The sequence below is a fragment of the Chiroxiphia lanceolata genome, chromosome 29, assembly GCF_009829145.1.
Source record: "Chiroxiphia lanceolata isolate bChiLan1 chromosome 29, bChiLan1.pri, whole genome shotgun sequence".
Lineage (NCBI taxonomy): Eukaryota > Metazoa > Chordata > Aves > Passeriformes > Pipridae > Chiroxiphia > Chiroxiphia lanceolata.
In genome coordinates this window covers 431,779-443,516 of record NC_045665.1, presented here as the reverse complement: position 1 = coordinate 443,516, position 11,738 = coordinate 431,779, and the positions used below count along the sequence as shown (strand labels likewise).

Genomic DNA, 11,738 nt, shown 5'->3' with positions numbered 1-11,738 from the left:
TGACTTTGGGCTTCTTGGTGACTGGGTGAGTTGGATTTGCCTGAATCAGCTCCTGACGGGGCACGTGGGTTTGTGGGGAGCACTCAGGTGACACCACAGACCCCGGGGCAGGGTGGGAGCTGCTCCTCTAAAAATGTCCTGCTTGGAAGGACTCACAAATCGAGGTGTCAAATATAAAGGCATCACCTGGTGGAGGGAGGGGGGGAAAGGAATGGAAATTTTAAAGGTGTTGATATGAGGAGTTTCTGGGGATGGAGCATCTGTGAGTGGAGAAGGGTCACCCCAAAACCAGGATCTGTGAGTGGAGAAGGGTCACCCCAAAACCAGGATCTGTGAGTGGAGAAGGGTCACCCCAAAACCAGGATCATCGTGGGATGGACTCTCAGGGAAAAGGCACAGCAAAGGGAACGGTGTGAGGGAGGGACAGAGGGATGTTCTTCCCAGAACTCCTGCTGGGAATAGACCACAGGGCAAATCTGCCCAGTAAATCCTTCCCTGGGAGAGAGGGGAGGCCCTGGCACAGGGTGCCCAGAGAAGCTGTGGCTGCCCCATCCCTGGAAGTGTCCAAGGCCAGGTTGGATGGGGCTTGGAGCAACCTGGGCTGGTGGAAGTGTCCCTGCCTGTGGCAGGGGGTGGGACTGGATGATCTTTAAGGTCCCTTCCCACCCAACCCATCCCATGACTTTATGGAGCACTGGAGAGGAGTGGGAGCAGGCTCAGAAGCCTCTACCCAGCAACCCCCCTCCCCTGATGGATCTGCTTCCGAGCGGGATGGGCTGTGCCTTGGAAACGAGGGTTGTTTTCTGGCATTCCAGTTTTTAAATCCCTGACTCACAGATTCAGACCACTCAGACATTTACATCTGTGAGTGCCCAGCTGAGGACCCCCCAACACACCTCCACGACCCCCGTGGCCGTGGCACAGCTCCTTCTTTCTGCCTCTCTGTCCCCTCTGGCTGTGACCTGACAGGGTTTGTGTCCTCTGTGACTGTGACCTGACAGGGTTTGTGTCCCCTCTGGCTCTGACCTGACAGGGTTTGTGTCCTCTGTGACTGTGACCTGACTGGGTTTGTGTCCCCTCTGGCTGTGACCTGACAGGGTTTGTGTCCCCTCTGGCTGTGACCTGACAGGGTTTGTGTCCTCTGTGACTGTGACCTGACAGGGTTTGTGTCCCCTCTGGCTCTGACCTGACAGGGTTTGTGTCCTCTGTGACTGTGACCTGACTGGGTTTGTGTCCCCTCTGGCTGTGACCTGACTGGGTTTGTGTCCTCTGTGACTGTGACCTGACAGGGTTTGTGTCCCCTCTGGCTCTGACCTGACAGGGTTTGTGTCCTCTGTGACTGTGACCTGACTGGGTTTGTGTCCCCTCTGGCTGTGACCTGACTGGGTTTGTGTCCCCTCTGGCTGTGACCTGACTGGGTTTGTGTCTCCTCTGGCTCTGACCTGACAGGGTTTGTGTCCCCTCTGGCTGTGACCTGACAGGGTTTGTGTCCCCTCTGGCTGTGACCTGACTGGGTTTGTGTCCCCTCTGGCTGTGACCTGACAGGGTTTGTGTCCCCTCTGGCTCTGACCTGACAGGGTTTGTGTCCTCTGTGACTGTGACCTGACTGGGTTTGTGTCCTCTCTGGCTGTGACCTGACGTGGTTTGTGTCCCCTCTGGCTGTGACCTGACGGGGTTTGTGTCCCCTCTGGCTGTGACCTGACTGGGTTTGTGTCTCCTCTGGCTGTGACCTGACGTGGTTTGTGTCCCCTCTGGCTGTGATCTGACGTGGTTTGTGTCCCCTCTGCCCCCAGGCTGCCCTGGTGTGTGGCAGGATGTCCTCCTACGGGCAGCTGGTGAGCGCCCGCTGCGCCTCCCCCTGCGAGGTGTCGTGTCCCCAGCCCTACGTCCACTGCTGCAACGAGCCCTGCGTGGCCTCCTGCGGGGACTCCAGAGCCATTGTCTACGCCCCACCCGTGGTGGTGACATTCCCGGGGCCCATCATCAGCTCCTGCCCCCAGGAGAGCGTCGTGGGAACGGCCATCCCGGAGATTGAGGGAGGGGGAGGCTCCGGAGGGGGAGGGATAGGGTCTGGAGGGGGAGGCTATGGAGGGGGAGGCTCTGGAGGGGGAGGCTATGGAGGGGGAGGGATAGGGTCTGGAGGGGGAGGGGGAGGCTATGGAGGGGGAGGGATAGGGTCTGGAGGGGGAGGGATAAGTTCTGGAGGGGGAGGATATGGAGGGGGGGGATATGGAGGGGGGGGCTATGGAGGGGGAGGCTCTGGAGGGGGGGGCTATGGAGGGGGGGGGATTTGCTCTGGAGGGGGAGGCTCTGGAGGGGGAGGGATGGGCTATGGAGGCTCCTGTGGTGGAGGTGGGGGCTCCTATGGAGGGGAGGGCTCCTGTGGTGGGGGGTTCTCCCGCTGGGCGAGCGTTTACAGGAACTCCTATTTCTCGGGGCTGGGTAGGAATTCTTACCCCTATTTTTCCAGAGGGTACTACAGGTCTCGCTTTGGGCCTTTTTAACCCTCTGAGAGAGAGGGATGTCCAAAGGAAAAATAGGATCTCGACCAGTAGCTGACCCAGCCAAGCCAGGCAGCCCCTGCTCCAGCTGCTGCGCTCGGAGCCGGGGTTGTTGGGCTCTCCCTGCGCTTTGCCCAAGGCTTTGGATCCCACTGTGCCTCCCTGTGTCCCCTGTGTTGTGTTTTGTACTCCCTGAACCCGAAGAGAGTCAAACAAGTCCCGGGGCTGGGCCGTGGAAGTGTCCAGCTGGTGACCAGAACGTCCCGGGAGCACCGAGCTCCTCGGGAGGACGAAGGACTGGGAATGTCGTTCTCTGGGTCCACGTTGCCTCATCCCCCCAGACTCTATTTCACTTTTTGTCGGTATTAAAGCCCTGTTGCATCACAGCCCTGGCTTCTGGCTTTCATTTCACCCCCGTCTCAGAGTTACAAACCAGTCTGAAAGAAGCCAACCTGGTGCCTCAATCCTTGTGCAGTAATTAAGTGTTACCATCAGAGAAGAATTAATTCCCCCACGTGATGAATTTGTCAGAAATTTGTCAGAAATTCTTCAATAAGGTATTTTTCCCCCTTTTTGATCTATGCCACGGTATCCATACTAATAAACAGAGCAGAATCCTGGAATGATTCAGGTTGGAAGGACCTCTGGAGATGGTCTGGTGCAGCTCCCACTCAAAACCAAAGCACCTCTGGAGCGAGGTCAGTCCTTGGGGTCATTGCCAGTCACTCTGGGAATGTTCCAGAGGAAATGGTTTTGACCTTCAGCAGGGGTTGAAGGAACTGCAGGAGTCCCACCAGAAGACAAGGACGTGCTCTGCTTTATCTGGCCCTGATGACAAAATAGTTTATCTGATTGCAGATAATGGGTTAGTCTGGATCCCAATGTTGTTGGGAAACCAAGCCAAAAGAAAGGGGAGGAAGTTATTGGGATGCAATTGAGACTCAGCCCACAAGCCCTGCACTCTGCAAAGTGCTGGAATGTCAGACAAATCCCCCCAGAAGCTGCATCACTGTTTTTCTTTAGGAGCCCCTTCCTCTGTGCTGCTCTGGGTGACAGGGGCTGAGCAAGTGCTGCCGTGCCAAGCACAACACTCATTTCCTTCCTCTGATTGCCTTAATCCTTGTGGTTTGTCAGCTTAATTGGAGCACTAACACAGTAAACGATCTGAGCTCGTTAAGCAGCCCCGTGGGATCCCTCGGGCGACAGCGGCGCGGCCGCCCCGGTGCTCCCCAAAAACGGGGGGTCACAGAGGTCTTCGGGCACAACCCCACCAGAACTGCCTGAGCAGCACATCCAGGTGTGTTCTCCATGCCAGGAATCGTGGAATCATGGGATGGTTTGGGCTGGAAGGGACCTGAAAGATCATCCAGTGCCACCCCCTGCCACGGGCAGGGACACCTTCAACTGTCCCAGGTTGCTCCAACCTGGCCTTGGACACTCCCAGGGGCAGCCACAGCTTCTCTGGGCAACCTGTGCCAGGGCCTCCCCACCCTCACAGGGGAGAATTTCTTCCCAATATCCAACCTAACACTCCCCTGTGTCAGTTTGAGCCCATTCCCCCCTGTCCTGTCTCTCCAGGGTCTGTAGGAAGTGCCCGAGATGTTGAGGGCTCTGCAGTTTCAGCCTCGGCTCAGAGAGCAGAGTGGGCTGGGGCAGAAATGGCCCAGTAATTCTCACTCCCATTGCTCCACCTTTCATCCTCCGGCCTCTTGAGCAAGCCCCGTATGGGGGTGGAACTCTCCTGGGTAAACTGGGAGGCATCACCTCCCCTGCAGTCCCAGTTTACAGGGACAGCCCCGGAGCGGCCTCGGAATCGCTGAGTCTGATCCTCTCGGTCCTGTGGGAGCCCAGCTGGGTGAAGCTGAGTGTGGGTGCACTCACCACCCACTCTCTGCAACCCACGTTGCACAGAATTGTCATCATTATCCAGAATTATCCACTATCCAGAATGTTCCCAGCTTGAAATGGGCGCTTGGGAACGATCCCTGCCGGGCTCAGCCACCAGAACATGTGGAAGTTCTTCCCTACACAGAAAGCACAGTGAGAAGGGAAGGCTTGGGGGTGACCTCGCTGTGTGGTGACCAGTCAGAGGCTGGGATTTTGCAAGAGAAAAAAAAAGTGAATTTTAACTACTCTGTAGCTCCAGGGAAGTGCAGGGAAGTCAGATTTACCCTGCTGGCTTGGAGGAATAAATCAGTGGGGCTGGAAGGACAGAAGATCTCTCAGTTCTCTCCCCTTTTATAATGAGGAGGATGTGAGATCATCCATTATTTGCCAAATTCATGCCACCTGCAAGTAAAAAAGATCTTCTCTTAAGCCCTGTGATTGTTTCCACCTCAGCTCATCTCTGGTGCTCCACTTCCAGCCCCGCTCTGAGCGACACGAATCCAGCACCCACCAGGTTCCTTTTGTCTCCAGCTCCGTGGAGAACAATCCTTTTGGCATCATCCTGCTTCCAAAGGAAACAGGAGCTGATCTCTGTGTTTGCTGCTCTTCAGTGACCCGAAGGAAGGAGGCCACTGATGTGTCAGTCACACGTTTGGGGTGTAATCCTTGGATTTAGGGATAATCCCTCCCAGGGGATCGCCCGACCCCACCCGGGATGGGGGGTCAGGACTCTTTGCAACCCTCCCTGAATCCATCCCAAGGGATGACAGAGCAAAACACAGAGTGGGGGGTTGGGGTGACACATGACATGAATTTAAGCCCTGAGCCCTGGGAGTCATTTCCCCCAATTAAGTGTCAAAGCTCATTTTGGGGTGCTGTGCTCAGAGCCTTGGCACGAGGAGCCACCCAAGAGTTACCAGGTCTTTGTGCTCCAAGGTGGGTCTCAGAGTCACAGAACCATTCCAGCTGGGAAAGCCCTTCCATTCCAACCCTTTCCATGAAAAAACCCCTCCCTGAAATTCTTCAGGAGGGAGGTTGAACCTCAAAATCATCTCATATTGCTCGACATCAGTTCAAACCACTGTCAAAAGCAGATTTGGAAGGTTGATCTTTCTGGCCCCCCCTTGGCAAATCATCAGCAAAAAACAACAAGCAGGGGTCAGTTCCCACTGAGAATCCAGTGAGGTCACCAGAGGGATATTGCACAGGCTGTCAAATTTCAGCCCAGTAAAACCCTCAGATTTATGATATGAGAGTGGCACTGTATATGTCCAGGGTTGATTTGCTAATTAGAAACTATGAAAATAATTATGAGCATCAGAGGAGTCACACAGAAAATAAAAAAAAAATAAATCACAATTTGGTAAGTGGTGGAGATTTTATGAGGTGCTTCACATCCCTGGAGCTGCCTGCAAAGGGGTATAAAAGCAGGAACATCTCTGGAGTCTCCTAAAGCCTTCTCCTGACTTCTCCTCCTGCTCTAGGTAAGTTGGATTTAAGCTGATACTTCCCATCTGTCCTGTTTCATGTTTAGTTGAAATGAGGACTCTTTCCTGGGTCTGTACTTTGTGATTTTAGCCTTGAGCTGTGGCAGTGAAACCTCCTTTTCCCAGGGGACTCCCTGCAGTGACTCGGAGATGGTGCTGGAAACCATCTTGGCATTTAAAGAGGATTTTAAAAGAGTTACTTCATTTTTTTCCTCATGGCTTTCAAAACTTGAGGGGGGCAAATATAAAGCTTAACTCTGCTGGATGAAGAAGAGTCCTGGGGCAGGAAGGGAGGAAGAAAAGGTGTCACAGGACAGGAGGATTTAAGGGAGGAGGTTCAGAAGGGACATGGAGGGGCTGAGGCGTGTCCAGAGAAGGGAAAGGAGCAGGAGAAGGGTCTAGAGAACTCCTGAGGGAGCTGGGGGGGCTCATCCCAGAGAAAAGGAGGCTCAGGGGGGACCTTCTGGCTCTGGAATTCCCTGACAGGAGGCGGGAGCCGGGGGGGGTCGGGCTCTGCTCCCAGGGAACAAGGGACAGGAGGAGGGAAACGGCCTCAAGCTGTGCCAGGGGAGGGTCAGGTTGGACATCAGGAGGAATTTCCCCATGGAAAGGGTGTTCAGGCCTTGGCAGGGGCTGCCCAGGGAGTTGGGGGAGTCCCCATCCCTGGAGGTGCCCAGGGCAGGACTGGCTGTGGCACTGAGTGCTCTGGGCTGGGGCCAAGGTGGGGATGGGGCACAGGGGGGACTCGGTGACCCAGGAAAGCTTTTCCAGCCTCAGGGATTCTGGGATTCTGTGGCTGGGAAGGACAAGGGTCTGATTTGCCCCCCTAACCCCATGTGTGATGGGCACCCAGCAGCCCCTGCCCGTGGTGCTTTCCTGACTCCCCCCTTGTCTTTCCCAGCTCCAGCTCCAACCCCGAGGACCATGAGCAGCATCAGCTCCCGGTGCCAGCCCGGCTGTGAGGTGACCTGCCCCGAGCCCTGTGCCTATGGCAGGAGCCTTGGCTCCTGTGTGGCAGCCTGTGGGGACTCCAGGGCCGTGGTTTATGCCCCTCCAGTCCTCATCACCTTCCCGGGCCCCGTCGTCAGCAGCTGCCCCCAGGAAGCTTATGTGGGGTCGTCCTTCCCGCAGCCCTCCGGTGCTCTGACCCCCAGGATGGGGGGCTCCTACGGCTCCTATGGCTCTGGGGGCTCCTATGGCTCTGGGGGCTCCTATGGCTCTGGGGGCATGTCAGGAATGGGGGGCTCCTCTGGCTCTGGGGGCTCCTCTGGCTCAGGGGGGATGTCGGGCATGGGGGGCTCCTCTGGATGCTGCAGCTCCGGGGGCTCCTCGAGGCTGGGGGGGTGTTACAGCAGGAGGTTCTACACCAGCCTCTGCTCCCGCCTGGGAAACTGAGGCTCCTTTCCAGGCACCCAAAAAGGCCCAGACCAGGCGAGGAACCAGGAGATGAGAACGCGCAGCCCGGACCCTCCGCCGGGATCGGCTCCCGGGGATGGCAAAAGCCCCAACAGGAGCCACCCCCGCTCAGCACCCCTGAAAACTGGGCCCACACCTCTCTGCTGCTGCTTTTCTGCCTCTGTCTGTTCTTGGTGGCAGCTCCTCTGATCCTCCTGCACTGCCTGCTCCCCGGCTGACCGGGCCAACTGCAGAAAAAACGATGACCTGCGAGGCCTGACCCCGAGTCTGTCAATCCACCCGTGACAGGAGAAGAACAGAGGGTGGGAGCTGGACTCTGCTTGGGCAGGGAGTGCTGTGCCCCAAGGAGTGCCTGCTCTGTGTCATGGGCCACCTCCTTCCCCGGTGTATCCCAATAAAACCCTCCTGCATCATCACGTTTTGGTTGAGCTTCCCTTTCTCCGCGGGGCCGTTCTGGTCTGACCCTCCCCGCTGACTCCCTGCACTTCCTCGAGCCTGAGAGCAGCAATTATGTGGCTTTGTGGTAATTGCTGAAGTAATCAAGGAGCTGTGAAAGGGAGGGTTGGAGGACACATTCCAAATTTAAGCCCACAAAGGAGCTCAGGGGTTCTTTGTGGGTCACAGAGGTTTCTGGAGGTGGTGACTCGATGTTTTTGTGCCACTTCCAGTCCTTCCCTGGGCACCTCCAGGGATGGGGACTCACCCACCTCCCTGGGCAGCCCCTGCCAAGGCCTGAACACCCTTTCCAGGGGGAAATTCCTCCTCATGTCCAACCTGACCCTCCCCTGGCACAGCTTGAGGCCATTTCCCTCCTCCTGTCCCTTGTTCCCTGGGAGCAGAGCCCGACCCCATCCCTTCTATCACTATATTTCATTTAGAGTCAGTTTACTGGAATTATTGTGGCTCCCTGAGGATGTCTGAGGTTTGGGCAACTCCAACACACTGTCAGAAGTGCCTAAAGAATGCAAATCGACTTTTCTTTGAGGTTTGGGAATGGGAACAGAAGAAAATCCACCAAGGAAACTTTACTTGATTTGTCACCTCGAGCCTGCAGTGTCAGACATTTGGAGATGTGTAGAAATTGCTCTCGACTGTGGCCCCATCCAAGGGCTGCAGTTATATCACAGCAAAATGAGCTTTCACATCACCAGGGTGTGCAGGAGAGGATTTCCTAAGGGGGGAGTGACACAAGAGCAGGAATCACACCTTGTGTTGTTGTTTTTGTAGCTGCTCCTGGGAGCAGAAGCACAAAGAGACCGATGGGTGAGTCTCCAAGTGGGACTGAAAGCTGGAGATGTCTTAAAACCCAGCTCTACTCCCTTTGATGTTCCTTGGAAAAGTATCCCTGTGACAGATTCCTGACTTGGAAAATCTAGTTTTTCTCTCTCTCTAAAACCAAGGTGAAAATGGCAGGAACAAAGATTTTAATTGGCAGCTTCTCTGGAGGTGGAAAGGAAATTAGATGACACAGAACCAAGCAATGGCTTGAGTTCCCAGTGCTTAAGGAATTAAGGGATTTTAATCTGTGATTAATGATGGCAGACAATAAACTCATCAGCTCCAAGCAAAACCTTAATAGGGCTGAAGAAACAGGCTCAATTTGAAAACAATTAGATAATTTGCTTGGAATCATCACGAAGCTCTGCAGCGAGGAGGGAAAAATCCCAGACTGCCAGGAGGAGGTGAAATCCCACAGTGTGGGGAGGTGGAATTCCAGTTCAGCCACATGAATCCCGGAATGTGTCACAGGGAGCAACGTTTTCCACTGCTGCAAATTGCTGCTGTCACCTGAAGGGCCCTGGAGGCCCCTCAAGGACGTGGGACAGAAGGTTTTCATCTTGGGGCAACGAGTGTCCCAGTGAAAAAAGAGGTTTGGGGGTGAAAAGGTGAAAAAGAAAACACTGGGCAAAAAATAGCGATGCAACAGAACTTTAATGGTGGTGGGTGGATGGGAAGCACGGGAGGGGTGTGGGGAATGCAGTCCCACAGCACACGGGAGCTGTCCCAGGGAGCTGGGAAGTGCTGCAGCTCCTCCGGGACCAGCAAAGTCCATCCCCGGCACATCCCCGGGATTGCAGCTCCCCCGGGAGCTCAGCACAGCCCAGGGCTGCTGCCAGGGCACAGGGGGGGCTCCTCAGAAGTAAAAGAAGCCACAGTTTCCTCCCCCAAACCTCCGGGAGCCCCCGTAGGAGCTGCCCCCTCCATAGGAACCCCCCCCGTAGGAGCTGCCCCCGCCGCAGGAGCCCCCGAAGGCCCCGCCAGAGGAGCTGGAGCCAAAGGACCTTCTGCCCCCATAGGAGCCCCCAAAGGACCTCCTGCCCCCATAGGAGCCCCCAAAGGATCGACCCCCTCCATAGGAGCCCCCAAAGCCCCCCCCCAGAGGAGCTGCCCCCTCCGTAGGATCCACCCACTCCCCCCAAGGAGCTGCCCCCATAGGAGCCCCCCAGGGAGCTGCCCCCATATGTGCCCCCAATGGAGCTGCCCCCATAGGAGCCCCCAATTCCCCCCATGGAACCTCCTCCTCCGTAGGAGCCCCCAATTCCCCCCATGGAACCTCCTCCTCCGTAGGAGCCCCCAGAGTTGCCCCCCGAGCCCCCAAAGTTGCCCCCGATGGGCTGTGGCAGCACGGTGCCCACCAGGCTGTCCTGGGGGCAGGAGCTCAGGATGGGCCCTGGGAAGGTGAGCACCACGGGAGGGGGGTAGACCACGGCCCGGGAGTCCCCGCAGGAGGTGACACAGGGCTGGTTCCAGGCGTCCACGTAGGGCTCTGGGCAGGTCACCTCGCAGGGGGACGAGCAGCCGCTGCTCAGCAGAGCTCCTGAAGACATCTTGGGCTGCAGAGGAACCTGCAGCGGGACGGGAATCACCAGCTCAGCACCCCAAAGGCCAGGGGCAAGAGCAAACCTGGCTCTGGGGTCCTTCACCAGCGGGAAAACAAAGGGGGAAAGGAGAGTTTGGAAAGGGTCGGGTTTGTCCCTCTGCTGCGTTTTCCCAAAGTTCCTGCTGCTCCAGCAGTGCTGGGAATCGTGGAGGGCAAAGCCAAGCTCCACGTGCCTTGGGAAGCAGCTCATCTTTGGGATTCTTTTGGATCACAACACACATGTGGTGGAGGTAAAGGAACAATATTGAACTGATCCGAGTGCCTGAGGAAATCCCGTCTCACAATTCATCAGCTGTGTCTAAAAATGCAGATATTTTACAGACTCTCAGTTTTAAAGCACGGAAGAGACAACCACGGGCCCTGCAGGAGAAGGAACCCTCAGGTAAAGACAGGAATTGTCTGCTCTTGGTTCCTACAGAAAGCCAAGAAGGTCCAACTCACCGGGTCTGGAGCAGTGCAGAGGAAGAGTCGTCTCTGATGGGATTGGGGAGCCCTGAGAGCTCTTTTATAGCTCCTCAGACCCCCTGAGACAGGAGCTTTGTGCAAGAGCTGCCCACGCGCTCCCCGAGCGTGTTTTGCTGTGTGGATTATTCCTTTAATTGGCCTAATTGTTCTTTAAGTGACGTGATGACTTTATTATTATGAATCCCCAGTCACGTTACGAGCCCTCCACGCCCCAGCTTTGATCTCCTGCCCCGACCCCAAAGCTGATGCTGCCCCTGGCCCTCGCTGGGGTCAGAGCTGGAATGGGTAGAGATGCACGAGGGGGTTTTACTGATCTGATAAAGGGGTTTAATACACTAAATTTCTCTTTCCCTCTCCCAAACCTGGCTTGGGAATCCTCGGGGGGTCGATGAGGTGCTGCCACTCACCGGGGTTAGAGCTGGACTGAGTAGGGATGCACGAGGGGGTTTTACTGATCTGATAAACGGGTTTAATGCACCAAATTTCTGCTTCTCTCTCCCAAATCCAGCTTGGGAATCCCCGGGGGGTTGATGAGGTGCTGCCACTCACCGGGGTTGGAGCTGGACTGAGTAGAGATGCAAGAGGGGGTTTTACTGATCTGATAAAGGGGTTTAATGCACCAAATTTCTGCTTCTCTCTCCCAAATCCAGCTTGGGAATCCCCGGGGGATCGATGAGGTGCTGCCACTCACCAGAATGGGAGAACCATCAACAGGGCCTGGGGTTCTTCGTGTCAGCTGGGATTTCTCAACCCCACCGTAGGAAACCTGAGAGTTTCACACTAATTGAGGAGTCAAGGAGGAATTGCTGACGAGCAGAGCTGTCAAACCAAGGGCTGTCACCGGTGCCTGACAGGACTTGTCCACGTTCTGTTGCAAGATCTGAGCCCCAGCAGCTCCCCCGTGCTCCACTTTCTGAGTGGGGATGGGAACACCAGGGATTTGGGGACATGTTACATAAACACCGAGGATCAACATCACAGGGGGGGAAAAACGAGACCCAGAGTGATCAAAGGATCCCTGGGGCTGGAAAAGCCCTCCCAGCTATTGACAAAGGACACTTTGCTCAGAGATCTCTCCTCCTGTTGATGCTTCCGTGTCTC

At 55.9% G+C, this 11,738-nt stretch overlaps 3 protein-coding genes across 3 annotated transcripts; 2 read left to right on the top strand and 1 right to left on the bottom strand.

Moving 5' to 3' along the window:
* On the top strand, nucleotides 1–2,887 carry LOC116799603 (acanthoscurrin-2-like). The gene is made up of 3 exons (XM_032712849.1): nucleotides 1–25; nucleotides 1,794–2,097; nucleotides 2,164–2,887. Exons 2-3 carry the CDS (start codon nucleotides 1,815–1,817, stop codon nucleotides 2,502–2,504), a joined length of 624 nt encoding a protein of 207 aa, XP_032568740.1. The 5' UTR covers nucleotides 1–25; nucleotides 1,794–1,814; the 3' UTR covers nucleotides 2,505–2,887.
* A 3,912-nt stretch (nucleotides 2,888–6,799) lies between these two features.
* Nucleotides 6,800–7,270, top strand: LOC116799602 (scale keratin-like). The gene has a single exon (XM_032712848.1). The coding sequence runs from the start codon at nucleotides 6,800–6,802 to the stop codon at nucleotides 7,268–7,270; it is 471 nt and encodes a 156-aa protein (XP_032568739.1).
* A 2,155-nt stretch (nucleotides 7,271–9,425) lies between these two features.
* On the bottom strand, nucleotides 9,426–10,119 carry LOC116799601 (keratin, type I cytoskeletal 9-like). Its single transcript, XM_032712847.1, is given in 2 exon segments — nucleotides 9,426–9,666; nucleotides 9,668–10,119. Coding segments are annotated over 2 exon segments (693 nt in total).
* Nucleotides 10,120–11,738: the final 1,619 nt, after the last annotated feature.